This window comes from Carcharodon carcharias, chromosome 1 (genome assembly GCF_017639515.1).
Source record: "Carcharodon carcharias isolate sCarCar2 chromosome 1, sCarCar2.pri, whole genome shotgun sequence".
Lineage (NCBI taxonomy): Eukaryota > Metazoa > Chordata > Chondrichthyes > Lamniformes > Lamnidae > Carcharodon > Carcharodon carcharias.
Genome location: NC_054467.1, coordinates 171,423,952 through 171,441,871, shown reverse-complemented (window position 1 = coordinate 171,441,871; position 17,920 = coordinate 171,423,952). Strand labels below are relative to the sequence as shown.

Sequence of the window (17,920 nt, the reverse complement as noted above, 5' to 3'; positions counted from 1 at the left end):
ACAAATGTTTCTGCCCACTTGAAGTCTAATTGTTCCATCCATTTGAAGTGGCCTAAACAGTAGAAGGATCTAAACGCAGTAATGTTGGAGAGGAGAAGAAATTAGGTTTGATGCTCTCCTATTTTGATCCTTTTAGAATTTTTGTTTTAATTTTATAAAATATCGTTTGTCTCTACTTACTTAGGTGGATTTTTTTTAGCTATATTCTCTTTTTGAGTTTACTCTCTTAAATGTACTCCAAGTGAATGTTATGTACATTTTTCTTTAATTCTCTTCCCTCGGGAACTGTGAATGCTTAGTTATTGAGTATATTCAAGACATTGATAGGTTTTTGCTTCCTATGGGAAATGACGATATTGTGGGAAGTTGTAGATTAGGTAGATCAGTCATGATCTTGCTGAGTGGTAAAGCAGGGTCAAAAGGCTGAATGATCGATTCCTGTTCCTATTTCTTAAGTTCTTATCTACTATATAATTCAGTTTTTATTTCAATTTATTTATTAATTTAATATGTATACTAAATATTTTGCCTTAGATTTAAAAAAAACTACCTATTTTCAAAATATTAAAGAATTTGTAACTAAACTTGTATATTTAATTTATGGTATAGAACATCTGGTCAGACTTCTGCAAATGCTCACTCTTCAAGAAGCCATGCAGTGTTCCAGATTATTCTTCGCAGAAAAGGGAAAATGCATGGAAAGTTTTCTTTAATTGATCTGGCAGGAAATGAGAGGGGAGCAGACACTTCCAGTGCAGATCGTCAGACACGGCTTGAAGGTGCTGAGATTAACAAGAGTCTTTTAGCACTCAAGGTAACTCAACGCAACAGCCTCTGTATAATTTAAAGTCACATTTTTCAGTCCAAACCAAGGATACACTTTAATAGGTCCTTATAAATGTTCATTGGGACTCTCAGCAGGATGCAATTACCTTTTTTGATGATGCTTGTCCAATTGAAGGAGTATATTGCTGTAACTGAGCTTTGGAGCTGTCTCTAAGTGTATCACATGCTTCTTGCAGTAATGCCAAGTGTAAAGTTACAATAATATTTTCTCTTCTCTCATCTGGGCAGGCAGTAGTTACTTCAAAACAATCAGTGAGTCCAGATTAATGCTCCCTGTTTTTTGTCTGTTAGTTTGTTTTCAATTTTTTTTTCGCAACCTTCGCCTGTGATATTTCATATGGCACAAGGCCTATGCAGCACCTTCCAAGCTGCTGCATAGCTGCACCTGTGCACAGTTTAGCAGGGCCATTGGTCTGGCCCTGCTAGGAACCAGCAGTGGTCTTAATGTGCCTATGTAATATGATTCCTATAACTGTTTCACTTGTTGCCATCAGTGAATTGGTTTATGTACAAAGGGGAAATATAGCTGAAATTAAGGTTCAGAAAAATTAATAATGTTAAAGAAATAGTCAATGTGATTCTGGCAACTTTTCAAGAGTCGCATTATTCCTGTAGTCCCAGAAAATAATCAGATCTAGGCCAGTTTGACCCGTTTGGTTCTTCTTGTCCCACATTTTTTACTGTATCTGTTTTCTGCTGTGCCATGTTCTTCATTACGTAAAAGGCACATTTCCATTAGAGTTCTCATCTGTCATAACTTTGATTGAAGAATCTTGAGAATCCTGGGAAAATAATGTAATTGTATAAAGCTATCATTGCAATTTACGACAGTGTTTCCAACTTTATTTTTAGAAAGTTTCTTACATTAATTATTTGGTGCAAGATTGGATTTGAGAATTGAAAAAGTACAAGGAAATGTGCTATCCATTCCTCAGTTTGAATATTTTTCTCATTTTAATATCCATTTGTGTAATTACAGGAATGTATCCGAGCCTTAGGTCGAAACAAACCTCATACCCCATTCAGAGCAAGTAAACTTACTCAAGTGCTACGAGACTCTTTTATAGGAGAGAACTCTAGAACTTGTATGGTAGGTGATATAGTGTTATATATTTTAAGTAAAGGCTCTTGGTATCTTATGTCTTTTTCAAAAGAAAATGCTGATTTCTATAAAAGCAAAAAACTGCGGGTGTCTGGCAGCATCTGCGGAGAGGAGCACAGTTAATGTTTCGAGTCCAAATGACCCTTCAACAGAACTAAGTAAAAATAGAAGTGAGGTTTAAGGGGGGGTGGGAGCTGGATATAGGGATAGTTAAAGGTGGAGATAACCAAAAGATGTCACAGACAAAAGGACAAAGAGATGTTGAAGGTGGTGATATTATCTGAGGAATGTGCTAATTCAGGGTAGAAAGCAGGACAAGCAAGGTACAGAAAGCCCTAGTGGGGGTGGGGTGGGGTGAAGGAATCAAAATAGGCTAAAAGGTAGAGATAAAACAATGGGCAGAAATACATTTAAAAATAATGGAAGTAGGTGGGAAAATAAAAATCTATATAAATTATTGGGGAAAAAAGCCTTCTGGACTCAATATTGAGTTCAACAATTTTAGATCATGAACTCTCTCCTCCATCCCCACCCCCTTTCCCATTCACGCCCCCCCCCCCCCCCCCCCCCCCCCCCGCCTTTTTTCCCCAATAGGGCTATCTGTACTTTGCTTGTCCTGCTTTCTATCCTTAATTAGCACATTCCTCAGATATCACCACCTTCAACACCTCTTTGTCCTTTTGTCTGTGACATCTTTTGGTTATCTTCACCTATCACTGGCCCTCTATCCAGCTCTACTTGTCCCACCCCTCCTTAAACCAGCTTATATTTCATCTCTCTTCTATTTTTACTTAGCTCTGTTGAAGAGTCATTTGGACTCGAAACGTTAATTGTGCTCCTCTCCGCAGATGCTGCCAGACCTGCTGAGTTTTTCCAGGTATTTTTGTTTTTGTTGATGCTGATTTCTATAGTGTGCTTCAAGGAATTGTTCTCATTTAATTGTTGTAAACTAGTTGCCTTCATTCTCTGCCACATCCCACCAACTCCCTCTTGAAAATGGTGATATGCTGGGTTAGGATTCTACAGGAGCTATTAGCCCTCCAGTGCAGGTGGTCATTCTGCATATGGGAACTTGGACTAAAGCCAATTATGTAGATTATGCAGTAGAACACAGTTCTGATGTTGCTTAATGCCACATGTTTTTCTCAACATAACTGGAGTGGCAATGTTAGCTCAGAAGCACCAAAGCTAGTTGTACTATCCCACCACTACATCTGGTTAACAACAGTTAACTTAGCATATGCTTGAGATTGAACATTAGCTTTCCTGGAAATCAGTGGCCCGTTGCTTTGTGCATTTACTGCTGTGCCAATGAGAGACCCCTTTTCTATCAGTTGTCATTCCGATTTTGAAATTTGTTCTTCTGATACTGTGTTAAGCCAGGATGAATTTAGCACTCGGGGGATACCAAGTGATTAGTGCTACTCCCAGCAGATGATGATTGGCATTGGCAGGAGTCTGATGTATAATATAAAAGTTTTATACATGCTTCAGAGCAGCACTTCATTTTTACTTTGGCGGGACAACATTGCTGCATCGTCGGTATCCTTAATGTAACGGTTAATGTAATGGTATCTGCTTTATATAGTGCTTTTCTCAACCTTAAGTTATCCCAAAGGGCTTTAGAACCAATTAAATACTTTTTGAAATATGGTCGTAGATTCAATGTTGGAAACTTGACAACACATAGTAAGGTCTCATAAACAGCAATATGATGAAAACCAGTATTCATGTGTTTGTTGGGGGATAAGTATAAACCAGATGTAGCTTGATATATTTAAGTTTCATTCTTAACATTTGTTGATAGATGAGATTCATTTTTTTTGTTTCAAATTTCATTGAACTATCAATGTCTCTGCTTTTGCCCGCTGTTACCAACTTCCTGACTCTAGGGGTGGAATTTTACAGCCCCCGCCAAAGCCAGGATTTTCCAGTCCTGCTGAAGTCAAATGGACTTTTGAATGCCTCGCTGTATTTTACGGCCCCACCCCTTCCGCGATGGGGCTGTAAAATTCCACCGCATGAATGGTCCTAAATTCATGTCTGAAATTACAATATTTCATAGGAATAGCTTACTGTTGGTTTTAGCTTTATAATGAATCTTGAACTGCAGATTGGTGAATCTTCAACTATGCTATAGTTGATATATACACATATGTATGTGTGCATTTTCTGCAATTTTTTTAAAACTTTGTTGCATTCGTAGATTGCCACTATCTCCCCAGGAATGGGTTCATGTGAGAACACACTAAATACACTTAGATATGCAAACAGGTATGATTTTTCAAATAATGTGCATGAAATAATTGTGCCATCTCCATTTTAATAATATTACAAAGCAAGATCTTGTCTAGGTGTCTTTTAAAGTTATTTACCTCATTCGTATTGAAGCTATAAAGTTCTGTCTTGTATTTGTAGCAATGTGAGAATTGTTAATGCATTTTGCATTTAAACTTAGAGCATATTTATATCTTAAATCTTGCATTCTTTCAGACAAAACTAAGGGCTTTACATTGCATGTTTGATAAATTACTGGCAGTTTGAGAATTTGCATTCAGTATGCAAAAACATGGAAGTAAAAACGACCATGAAGCTGTTGGATTGTCTTTAAAAATTCAGCTGGTTTGCTAATGTCAATAAGAGAAGAATGCCTGCTGTCCTTACTTGTTCTGGCTAATATATGACTCCAGAACCACACAATTGTGGTGGAGTCTTAACTCTCCTCTAAGTGATTGGCAAACCACTTAGTTGTAACAAACAGCTTTGGGATGACAATAAATGCCAGCCTTGCGAGTGATTCCCATTCTGAAAATGAGTCTTTTTCCTTAAGAGTTGGAAGCTGAAGTTTTTTGAGTATGAAAGGTGTTGTCATGAATCATAGTCACCACCAATAATTTGTAAAACATTTCAGTAGATTTTTCCAAATGTTATAAGTTGAACAGTTCCCTTTCTGTATGTGCATTAAAACCACATGAGCTGGCTTATGAAATGTCATGCATCATAATCTATTTCAGATTGATACAATGAGCATCAGTTGTCTCATTCCAAGACCATAAAATCATTATTTCCCTTTATTCATTCCAAAAATAGGAGACATTTTCCTCAAGCCTTAGCAATGTGGGGGAAAGGTGACTAGTTTTATTAATAGTGAATCACTGATTGGGGAATGGGTCAGAGGGGTACTCCTCCCATTAGTTGGGTACACAGACACGAGAGAGAAAGAGATTAATGCCAGTCAATTAGCCAACTAGGTCAGGGGAGGAAGCTTGGTGTAGTGCTTAAAAGCTTTCTCATATCAAGACCAGAAGACTGACCAGAAAAGGTTAAGCATACCTGCTGACTAGAGATGGTACACTTAGGTTTCAGTAACTGCATTAAGGTGATATTGATTATGTCTATTGTTCTGTGCCTTGGGGTTTGTATCTGCAAAATAAAGCAACTTAATGATTTGCAACTGCTCTTGTTTCATCACAACTGTCTTGTTTCATCAAGTGTTTCTCAGTCCACCTTTGAAAAGATTGGGGAAACGCACGTGAAGACAAGTGCATAAAATGGGCTGAACAGTTCAGATCATGAGGGGTTTCTATTGTTACATCCCAACAAAATAATTTGATATTGGGCAGTACAGACACGTTCCTGAACATAAGACCCTTTAACATCTTATAGCAGTGAACATCACTACACCCAAGAGAATATTGAGGGGGAAGACCCAGACTTGTAATGACTTTCTAGATTTAATTGTTTAATAGAGTGAGGGAACAATTTAATTTCTGATCATATCATTGATGTAGTAATCATACCAAAATAACTTGTATAAAAGAGAATTTGAAATGTAATATAAATCTCAGGATAGACTTTGCCCTTAAGTTGGTCATTAAAATCCAAAGAAGCTGCTTACAGTACTTATAATAATTTTGCTGGCTTCAACATAATTGACTGCAGATTGTGACTTTTATATTTTTTAAAAGCAGAACTTTTCCGAAGTGTTATTTCTAGAATTATATGTCATATTTTTCCACAGATGTTCTGTCTTTCAAAATGTACCTATACTGTTTTTTCCTGACTGGGTTTCCCCGCCCCCCCCCCCCCCCCCCCCCCCCCCCCCACCCCCTTTGTTCACTCATTTGCTTGATACTGCAGAGTAAAGGAGTTTGGAATAAGTCCTTCGGACATTCCCTTTCAGCAAGGTGGTGGGAGCCGTTCTGACCTCTCTCCTACCTACCTCGAGTATGATGACTTCCCTCCTTCACCTACCAGGTCTTCTATGTCTTTCTATCAATTTCTTTTCCTCCTCCCACCCCTTATTCCTTTTATATTGGACCATGCTGGCCATCAGTTATGACAAACTCTACTACTAAAGCAAAATACTGTGGATGCTGGAAATCTAAAAACAACAAATGCTGGAAATACTCAGATTTTGCAGCATCTGAGGAGAGAGAAACAGTTAACATTTCAGTTCTGATGAAAGATTTTTTTCTCTCCATAGCTGCTGCCAGACCTGCTGGGTAATTCTCAGCATTTTCTGTTTTTATTATAAACTCTACCTTGGTTTAATTGTCTGAATTTATACAAAGTACTGTTGCATGTCTTTCACCCCTTCATTTATTTTTCCCCTATTATTTTTTGGAATGTTTAATAAAAAATCTGTTTTTGCATGATTATATGTTGCAGTATAATTTTCAACAGCAGTATAATACTTTATCAAAATAACTTGCTTGTGCATAGCTCAAAAATTAAAGCTGCAGAAACACTAGACTAGACCAGAAACTGACAGAAATTGCTATTCTGCAAATTTAATAAATAGCTTTACAAACACAATAGAAGATAAAAATATATTTGCTGATTGTGTTGAGGACAGATTTTAGAAAGCCTGTGGAGGGAACTTCTTACATATGTTGCAATGCAGTGTATTTACTGGTTAGTCAGACCAGTGATAGTCCTACTGCATTAGTCCTTTATTGGATGTACTGTCTTTAGTGTTGCTAACTTCAGGCTCTGTTAATAGCAAAGTTGCCTTGGTCACTATTGTTTATAATTTATTTACAGCACATTCACTATTGCAGAAAGTGAAATGGTCAATATTCTTTGATTTGCAAACAGTTGTAAATTAACTGTGTATGTTTAGGAATTGTAATTTCAGCAGCCATTTTAGATTTTAAAAAATAGAAAACAATTTGTTGCTATGGTGGTATCATGCTAATATGACATCGCACTCATCTTCTTCCATTCATCTTTATGATCTGGCATTCTGTAAATTACCTGCCTCAGTAGGTTCAAATAGTTTTTAGTCATTGAGTTGTTGGAAGTTTGGTCCTGCAAGTGATTGAATTCAGTTATTTGGAAAATCCAGGACATAACTTATTTATATACAATCAGGAAATTTATTCTTTCAAACTCGACAAAGAAGCACTAGTTTCATCTAGTTTCACACATTTCCTCGGGAGGAAAGTACTGTTCTTAAGAACTTGGAGCTATGCATACTCCTCCCACTTACTGTATGGAGTTACATCTTTTATTTGTTTCCTCCCTTAATCCGCAGGAATAAAAAAATCTTCACTAGTTTGATCCTGTTTTGTTGTGCTTTTTTACATTTCATTTCAATTGCTTTGCTAACTTTTTTGTGTAAAGTCTTTGACAACTTGTATTGTACTGACCAGAGTTGATTCCAGTCAGCGCTGCCTTTCCAACTTTGATCCATGAATTATTCACCTAAATCAGGTGGGCTTTAATCCGAGAGAGACACTGAATTTCTGAATGTAATTCACCGTGCAAAATTCTTTGTTGAATCTGGCTGATTGACGTCTCTGGATATGGAAAATATGTTTCACAAGTGACTTGCTTTCTTTGTGGTTAGTCATAGAACTAAAATTTGGAAAGAGCTCCTTTGAATGATCATTTCCTTCTCTGAACTCACTAATAATTATTTTCTGTGTCTTGGATATCTTCCTCACTTTAATATGTTATTTCACATGGGCCTTTAACAGCTAGCATAGTCTGATTGAGATATCACTTCATTTAGGTTAGCAAGAATATAAAAGGTGCCCTATGTTGTAGATGGCCTGTAATATATCTGTCATACCTGCAAATCCCTCTTTAGCATTTTGACCATATGTATTATTACCATCTGTTTCAGCACAAATTCAGTTGAATCAGGTCACAATGTCTTCCCCTGTGATCCCAGTCTTTTCAGTCCATTGCACGATTTTTGTCTTTTAGTTTCCATTTGAAACAATGTGGAAGTCATTGGCACATATGCACTATAACATAATTCATTAAATACAGCTAGATGCCTAGCTAAAGAGGGAACGTGTTTGCCACATCACTTTCAGTAAAGGATGGTAGTCTGACCCGAGGTGGTTTCCTTGATTGGCAGCTTGACAAGCCAGTTCTCTACACAGAGCTGAGAGAAGCGTCTGAAGGTTTTGGTTTCTTTGTGTGTGTGGGAATGAAGTGGTAGTGTTCAGCAGGGTGGGGAGTTTGGAACACGAGAGGTTCACTCTCCTTCCAGTCAGAAGAAGATTGAGATGGCGGTTTGAGGCATGGACTAATGTGGTCTGCAGTGCAAAAAAGTTAGTGCCAGTTATTCAAAGTATAAAAGTCGGGGAAGATCATTTGAACACGATGCAAAGGCCTTGCTGGCACAATGTTCAGAGATGATTTCCCTTTCCCCTCCCATGGAATAATGAAGGTTCATACTTGTATGTGAAGGTTAACTTTTATTCAACAAATGAAGAGAATCGTAGCTGAGGTATTTAATAAATAATGTTCTGCAGTATTAATTTCAGTACAAAGCATGCACAAGCTTAATAGCTAGCTATTGATATTTTGTTAAGATGAGGCTATATGTTGTATTTTTGGTACACTTCCTAAAATTGTCACTCAAATGTGACAATTTTAAGTGAACGTTACTATCAAATTACTAGATTGGTCCGTAATGGCAATAAAATGGAAATGTGGAATCGGTGGTGGAGAAATTATCCTTTAAAGGTGAGCCATTTTAATAACAGTCTTTCTCTTTCATTTCCACGCCCCTCCCTAACCCCCACCACCCCCACACACAAAAAATACTAGAGTGAAAGAGTTAATTGTGGATCAAAATGGTCCAGGAGAAGGGCGGGCCAATATCCTTGTACCAAATCAGCTTGATGCTTTAGAGGCACAGTGGGGACTTGGAAGCTCTCCCCAGCGAGATGATCTGAAACTCCTCTGTGAACAAAATGTGAGTTTATTTTAATTCACTTCTTCAGTAATTTTTAAACATAACTCTGTAATAGAAAATTTTATTGATCGGCCTAAAGTGTTCCTGTAATTCTGAATGTTTCTATATATACTGTAATATCAAACAATAAATGTGGTTAACAGTAAAGTATAGTTAAATTATAAATATGTGACTACTTGTTTAATATTCACACAACTTTTTATCCAGTGAAAAATCAATACTATTGGTCTGTTTTAATGCTACAAGTGTCACACACTGGAAATGAAGACTATTCATTTTGTTTAAAAAATGTAACCTGTTTTGACATGTCACTTTTAAACAGCTGCATGTATTTACATATGTTTGTGACCTGTCACTTTTGTTAGTCCAATTTCCCTGATGTGCATGTAATAATTTTCAATATAATTATGACACCGAGAGAACGTTTGCAACTTACTTTTTCTCAAATGCTTTTTGGGGAATTATACTGTAGATTTAGAGGGTTTTAATCCACTTGAGTATCTGCGTTTTCTGATTGAAATGTGACAAATTTTCCATGTCTCAAGGATTTTAAAAGAATGAGTGCTTAGGTTTTTCCCGTATCCAGTACGTGGTGATATGGTAAGGTTGTATAGAATACAAAGTAAGATGAAATTGGACCTTGACATACAGAATTGTGGGGAGTCTCTCAGGTTAGTGGGATTTTTGAGTCAGATTGTTATTTTTCTGAAATTGCACTTCAATTTTTTTCTTGCACCCTCAGTGTTCCATCTAGTAGATGTTTTGTAAATGTTGCATGTTTTCCAGGGATGGCATTGTTCATAATTCCAAGAGAACCTTTGTAAATATACTTCAATACAATGCTGCAAATAAACCTTTGCCAGAATTTTTAGGACTAGGATATGAAGACCCTGCTTTTTAAGCTTATCATAACTGAATACTATTAAACTAGATTGATATTTAGTGACCTTCCTCTGAACCTTTCCAGGACCTCTATATAACCCCTATGTGAGGAGATTAAAACTGGGCAGATTGTTTTAAAAGACCTAAGCTAGGTCTTGTACAAGAAACTATGATGTATTTTTATTTTTTGCTGTATTGCCCTGATGAAACATCCTATTATACAGTTTGCTTTTGCTGTATAGCTCCATAACACTGGTTGCGAACTTTTAGATTGGTGCACTAAAACCTCCAAGTATCTCTTCCACTCAACACACTTAATTTCAGAATCCTGCATTATTTGCTAAATGCCAATCTTATCTGGAGAAGTCTGTTTATCTCATCTAAGGTTTTAACATTAGCAGAAATCTTCATGTCATCACAAATTTGGGGGTAATTCTTTAGATCATTAATATAGATAATGAAGAAGACAGCAATGGTCCTAACATCAATCTCTGTGGGAGTTCTTTAGAAATCAGTCTCCACATAGAATCACTCAATAAATACAACACTGTCTACAAGAATTCAACCGATTATTTATCCAACCCAAAGTCATAATTTTATGGTCACCACCATTTCAGAAATAATTTAATATTTTAAAATTGTCTTGGGGCAAGAGCAAGAATCGGGTAGTTTCTTGGTAATACCAGTAAAATTATTTTTCTGTGGGCTACAGTATAGAAATTAATGAGTACAATTCACTCAGCCAAAGTCCAGGGTGGTACAATCTTAACAGGCTACAAGGAAAGGAAAATGAGCATTCAAAATATAGTCAAAAGTCCATTTTGGCAGGAAAAGAAGGCACTTCAGTGTGCCTGAATAAATAGTTAAGCTCCAAATTCAGACTACTTTCAAATAATCCTGTACACCTTCAACACATAAACAAAATGCTAGAATTGTTAATATTTTTGATTTACATTGGTTGAAAAAAAGAAGTCTTTTGAGTATGTGAAGGGGAGAACTTTTATACTGCAAGTTCTTCCTCCCTTGCCACAAGCCACAGGCATTTTGGGGGAGGGGGTGGCATAGTGGTATTGTCACTGGACTAGTAATCCAGAGACCCAGGATAATGCTCTGGGGACCCAGGTTCGAATCCCGCCACAGCAGATGGTGGGATTTGAATTCAATAAATATCTGGAATTAAGTCTAATGATGACCATGAAACCATTGTCGTTTGTCATAAAAAACCCATCTGGTTCACTATTGTCCTTTAGGGAAGGAAGTCTGCTGTCCTCACCTGGTCTGGCTTACATGTGACTCCAGACCCACAGAAATGTATTGACTCTTAATTGCCCTTTCAGACGGCATTTTTAGGGATGGCAATAAATGCTGGCCTAGCCAGTGACACCCACATCCCACAAACGAAGAAAAAAAATTATAAGTTCATACTGTTACTGTTGAGCTAACTGATTTGACTTTACAGGATCATGGATAGTATCACATAGCACAGAAAGATGCCATTCAGTGCATTGTACCTATGGCAGCTATTTGAAAGTGCTATCCAATTAGTTGCATTCCCAGTCTTTCCTCATAGCCTGTAAATGTTTTCCCTTCAAGTATTTATCAAATTCCTATACGAAATATTAGTGTTGAATCGGCTTCTACTTCCGTATCAGTGATGTAAAAAAATGTTTCCAAATGTTGCCTTTCATTCTTTTGCCAATGACCTTAAATCTGTATTCACTGGTTGCTAATCCTTCTACCACTGGAAATTAGTTTATTTATATGCACTCATTTAAAACCATGAATGATTTTAAATATCTCTATCAAATCTTTCTTTAAGCTTCCCAGCTCTGAGGAGAAGTGTGTGTGTGTGTATGTACATCATTGTGTGTGTCCACATATTTTTGAGCTGTACGTCTGTCTTACTGTTGCCTACAATTGATTGAATTTATCAAAGCACTGCTTATGCTTCAGTGGATTTAAGTTTTGTTCTCAGTTTTTAATTGAAAGAATACATTTTTAAAACATTCACGGCTGAATCAGCCTATTACTTATGTTTCGAGGAGGAGGAGGTTTCACCTCAGCTGTTCACTTTCCATGAAGCAGTGTCTCAGATGGTGGAAATGGAAGAACAGGTCGTAGAAGACCACAGGGCAATATTCCAGGTAAGAAATAAATTTGTGGGAATATTTCTTAAATAACTGAATAGGAATTTTGTACAATGATATAAATTTCTGAAGAGATCATCAGTTTTTCTTTCCCATTGGACTACAGTTGCTGCCATGTAACCTTAATAGTGGGGACAACTGTCTCCACCTGCTTGTGTCCTAAAATTTCCACTCAACTGCTAGCTGGCTTGACACAACTTAATTCCTAAACATTCTCTAACAGATATCAGTTCAACAGAGCAACCAATGGAATTAAATTGATTGCAATGTAAATTTAATCACTAGCATAATAAGAGTTACTGTAGTGTGACTTAATTAAGATCAACTTGTATTTTGTATCTAATCAAGATACCATAAACAATGCAGATTAAACAGAAAATCACAGTGGAAGAGAGAATATCTAGTCAATACTTACAAAAGCAAGTTTTCGTTTTCATGTTTTCAAGGGCTGTTTTTAGCCAGTCAAAATTTTGTACACATATAACTCACTGCCATACCCATAATGGACAATATAATACAAGAACAGCAACAAATTTAAAGCAAAGATATTTTTGACTAGCATAGATTTAAATCTATAGTGAAATAGAACGTAAGAAATAGGAGCAGGAGTAGGCCATTCACCTCCACAATCTTACTCCACCATTCAGTAAGATCATGGATGATTTTCTACCTCAGTTGAAACTCCATACTTAACACTGAGTGTACTAATCACATGGGCTGTGGCAGTTCAAGAAGGTGGCTCATCACCATTTTCTCAAGGGTACTTATTTAATCTGTCTAAATCCTTTTGCTGCCTCTATGCGTCCTCTTCACAGCTTACTTTCCCACCGATATTTGTCTTTAGCAAGCTTGGATACATTGCACTCGGCCACCTCGCTGAAGTTATTGATATATATCATGGCTAGGATTTTTCGTATGGTGGGGTTTCCCACCCCGCCATCCAAAGACTCGGTGGGGAATGAATCCAGGGAGTGTTAATTGGCTGGAGATGGGATTCTGCCATGCCGAAGTGCTGCTGGCTAATCTGATTGGCCAGCAGCTCTCTAATCCCAGCAGTGTCAGTGATAGGAGAGGCCAGGACTGGGACTACAAGTAGTCCTCAGATTCTAAATCCCCGAGTTCAGGACCAGGTAAGTGTGGGGGTTTTCACGGTGGGGAGGGGGTGTGTGGCCTGGGGGAAGGGGTTGGGTGTTCTTATTGGAAAGGCCAATGAGATGGGGAGGTTGGAGGCAGGGGGTTGGTGCATGGAGTCCGACCTGCCGACCTGCAGGGAGCAGTGGGGTGTGCACTAGTGTGGAAAGGAGTCCTTTTGAAGGAGGCACCCCTTTCTCCTTTATGCCGAGGCCCGAACATGGTGACCTGCCGACCTCCCTCGTTGCCCCTGAACTCCACCTGTCAGCCTCAAAATTGAGGTCAGGCGGTGAGTAGTATCAACTACTGGAGGGCCTTAGTTTGGTGAGGGCGGGCAGGCCGCCCTACATAAAATTATGGACAGGTTGAGGAGGGTGATGGGAAGGCCGTCTGGGGAATTCCCCCCCCCCCCCCCCCTCGCACCCCCCCTCCTTGCAAACCTGCCTGTGGGCAACAGTAAAATTCTACTCCATAAATACCTGAGGCCTAAGCAAAGATCCTTGGGGCACCCCACTAATTACATCCTGCCAACCTGAAAATGACTAATTTGTTCCTATTCTCTAATTTCTGTCCATTAACCCTTACTTCTCAATGCTAATGTGTTACCCCCCCAGCCACATTAACCCTGTTTAAGATTTACAGAACCAACTGGCTCAAGGAGATAATTCTTTTGAAATAATTGGCTTGAAGCTTTGAAGATCAATAAGCAAGGATTTATAAGTACTTATTGTGTGTATTAACATTCGTTTGGTTTTTCTATCTACAGGAATCTATTCGGTGGCTAGAGGATGAAAAAGCACTTTTGGAGATGACTGAAGAAGTAGATTATGATGTCGATGCATACTCCACACAGCTGGAAGCGATCTTAGACCAGAAGGTTGAAATTCTAACAGAACTGAGAGGTAGGCTTATAGAAATATAATTGCAATCAGTCAGCATACAAATGAGTATGTCTAGGAATAGCATTTACCTTTATGATGGCATTAAAACATTGAAAACAAAATAAATTCTAATATTTTTATTTACTGAGTGGAGCAAGTTCCTTGGCAGTGGAATACATGACAGTCAATATTAATGCCAGAGGGCTGCAAAGTGCTGAGTAGAAAGATCAAATGCTGATTCTTGACATTGGATCAGTGTTGAAGGCAAAGACTGAGAGTCAGAGATGTCAAGGAACACAATTAACTAATCTGTATTTGGTCTTGTATAGAGACTTGGATCATGAGCAGAGAATACTATGTACTGAATTGGAGGAAGTTCATGTAAATTGCAGCCTCATCTAGAAATAGTGCTTGAAGCCCTGGACAGACTCCTGGGCCACAAGAGCCTACACTGCCAATATTGTAACTGTACTGGAACAGTTTAGCTAGAGGTCAGGTTAGTTCTGGAGCACAGGTCTTCAGCACTACATTGACTTTTGGGCACTTCATCTTGGAGAGCAGGTTAAGGGGTTTTCTAATTGAGAAGTTTCAAATAATGGAGGACATGGGGTAGATGGATAATGATTTTACCTGTTGTATATGAATTCAAAATAAGAGGGCATAACTTTAGAATTTTAGCTGAATCAGTAAACGGTAAATGCCAGAAAAGCTGCTTCACATGAAGCATTGTGAGGATATGGAATGGCTTGCAGCAGAAGAGCATAGATGCAAAATCATTTAAGGCATTTACGTGACAGATATCTACTCTCTTGGGAAGTAAGAATATTAAGAGGTGGGCAAGGAATTGGGATTAAAGGGGTAGAGCTGCCATCATTAACAAAAAATGGTGTTTAAAGCTCAATGGGCCGAATTATCTATTTCTGTTCTTCTGCTACTAGAAGAAAAGAACTAGCATTTAGGTAATACCTTTTACAATCTTAGGCTGTCCCATAGCCTGTTACAAAGTTTATTTTTTGAAGTGTGGTCACAGTTTAATGTTAACGTGGAGAAATGGGACAGGCAACTTGCATAATGTGAAGTTCCACAAACAGCACTGAGATTAATGACCGGATAATCTGCTTTTGTGGTGTTGGTTGAGGGATAAATGTTGGTCAGAATACTAGGGGGAGAATTTTCTCCCATCGTGTGGGTTGGATGGGAGCGGCGTGGGCAGGCGCACAGTCGATCGCTGCCTGCATGCCGCCATTTTACATGGGTGGGCCAATTAAGGCCCGCCCAGCGTGATGTGCACCTGGAAGCGCTCAGGGCTTCCTGCGTGGGCGGGGGGAGGAGAGAGAGCGAGGCAAGCGTGCGAAAGAGCGCAGAAATCTCCGAGGCACGGAGCTGCCTCAAGGAGATTAATTTCATTATAAAAAATGGAAAAAAGATTTTAAAAATTACTCAGACATGTCCCCTCAAGTGACAGTGCCACATGAGCTGGGACATGTTTATGTATTTCAATAAAAATTTTCATTTAATTTATAAAGCCTTCATGAAACCTCATCCTACCCGCGGATGAGGTTTCATGAGAAATGCGAAGGCTGCCTGGGCTCTTCGCCTGCCCGCCAACCTTAAGGTTGGACAGGCAGCCCTGTTAATGATTTCAATTGGTTTTTAAATTGCCTTAACAGGCCTTCGACAGTTCGGCGGGCACTGCCTCAGGTGGGTGCCCGCCGAACTGAAGATCGGAATGACACATGGTGATGTCGGGATGTACGCCTGACGTCACCGTGCATCGTTTTATGCATCGGCAAGTGGGGCCCACCCCCTCACGCCAACTCGAAGATTTAGGCCTAGGAGAACTCCCATGCTCTTCTTTGGATAGTCATGGGATCTTTATGTCCCATCTGATCGTGCAAATGGTTGGTTTGACAGCTAATCTGAAAGATTATGCCTCCAATAGTGCACTGAAGGGAAATATTGGAATTGTCTAACATTAATATGGCCATGATGTCTGTGTATTACAATATTTGAGCATTCCAGTTTTTGCGTGTTCTTTTATTTTCTTGCCCTAACTTCAAACAATCTCAATTTACCAATCTCTAGTTATAACTTGGTGTATCTTTCTGGCTGGCAGTCAGCTGCCACTCATTGAAGGTATTGCCTAACTGTGCACCAATCAGAGCTCACAGTGCACAACCTAATATATTACAAGAAGCTAAAAATAGGAATTCGAAATGAATTTTGCATGTGCATATTTTGAAAGGAAAGGATATTTCAGAGTTTTAAGCTTATTGGAAATTATATCAACTCTCAAGCCTAGCACAGAAGACGATGATTATTGTTGTTGAAGGCCATTAATCAGAGCCTTTGGACATTGTTGTATGAATTGCTCATATCCAACCATTTTCAGCTGCTTCATCCATGATCATCCCTCTGTCTGAAGGTCCTAATTGGGGATGTTTGCTGATGATTACACAATGCTCAGTTCCATTCGCAACTCCTGACATAATGGAGTGGTGTGTGCCTGCATACAGCAGAGCCTGGACAACTTTGTGGCAAGTAACATTTGCACCACAAAAGTACTAAGTAATGACTGTCTCCATGAGAGAGTCTAATCTCCTCCCCTCAACATTTCATAATGCTACCAAAATTGAATTCACCCACCATCGACATCCCGGCAGCAACTGTTGATCAGCCGTATAAAAAGAGTGCTACAAGAGCAGGCCAGAGGCTGGGAATTCTACAACGAGTAACTGACCTCCTGATTCCCCAAAGCTTTTCCACCATCTACAAAGTCCAAGTCCAGGAATGTGGTGGAATTTTTTCCACTTGCCTGGATGAGTGGAGCTCCAACAACACAAGAAGCCAGACACCATCCAGGACAAAACAGCCTCTTGATCGGCACCCTATCCATCATTTTAAACATTCACTCCCCTCACCACCAGCACACTGCACTATCTACAAGATGCACTGCAGTAACTTGCCAAGGTTTCATCGACAGCACCTTCCAAACCCACAACTTCTTTGTCCTTCTGCGTGGTAGAAGTTGTTGCAGGGGTATGCTATTACCTCCAAGTTATACTCCATGTAACCAGGTGAGAAAGGGTTGAATGGCTTCCCTCTTTTCCCACTCTTTGTTTGATCATTACAGGGCCTTTAAATTTAAAAGGATGTACTTGCCAATTTGTAAATGTTTAACGGTTTACACTGTGATCATAAAAGAACTAATTGGACAGGTTTCCTTGAGTTTAACAAAGAAAGGAGTTAGTCTTGTACTTGACCAATTTGGATAAAGTAATAAAGTACGCACCAATCGCGCGCACGCATACGTGCACATGGAGATTAGAGTGAGGATAGGGTAAAAGTAATATACGGTTAGTAGCTTGGTGGCTTTATTGGTCAGACCCTCCTTCAGTGGTCCTGAAGTTTCCATTTAAATTTGCAAGCTGTTAATTTGGTTGTTCCTCTGGAGATGGTAGCGTTGAGCAGAATGTTTGTTTTAAAAGGTTACTGTTCACAGTAGGAATGCCTCTGGTTATTCTCCACCAGCAAATAGGGTTCGACGCTTACCAGGAAGGGTGGAGAGAGAGAGCGAGACTCAACAGCTTCAGCTGTTTGTCCTTAGTTCATCAGCATGAATTCTCTGCAAAAATGTCTTTTTTAACACACACAAAAGGGGTTTGTTGGTCATGTGACTTGCTCTCTCCGCTGTCTGATGTTGGGGGGGTTA

At 38.9% G+C, this 17,920-nt stretch overlaps 2 protein-coding genes across 4 annotated transcripts in view; one reads left to right on the top strand and one right to left on the bottom strand.

Annotated features, from left to right (window-relative positions):
• Positions 1 to 17,920, top strand: part of kif2a (kinesin family member 2A) — a 138,023-nt gene that overhangs the window by 117,056 nt on the left and 3,047 nt on the right. For 2 of the 3 annotated variants that reach the window (XM_041186342.1, XM_041186168.1), the window contains 6 exons: positions 610 to 814; positions 1,826 to 1,936; positions 4,155 to 4,222; positions 9,020 to 9,167; positions 12,092 to 12,193; positions 14,094 to 14,229. In XM_041186342.1, the coding sequence (XP_041042276.1) occupies positions 610 to 814; positions 1,826 to 1,936; positions 4,155 to 4,222; positions 9,020 to 9,167; positions 12,092 to 12,193; positions 14,094 to 14,229 (770 nt within the window). The remainder of the gene's footprint in view (positions 1 to 609; positions 815 to 1,825; positions 1,937 to 4,154; positions 4,223 to 9,019; positions 9,168 to 12,091; positions 12,194 to 14,093; positions 14,230 to 17,920) is intronic. The other variant, XM_041186254.1, reaches the window with a different exon arrangement.
• dimt1l (DIM1 dimethyladenosine transferase 1-like (S. cerevisiae)) overlaps positions 809 to 17,920 on the bottom strand; it is a 72,509-nt gene continuing 55,397 nt past the window's right edge. The window contains exon 13 of the mRNA XM_041186644.1: positions 809 to 1,628. The gene's annotated coding sequence lies outside the window, so the exon portion shown is untranslated. The remainder of the gene's footprint in view (positions 1,629 to 17,920) is intronic.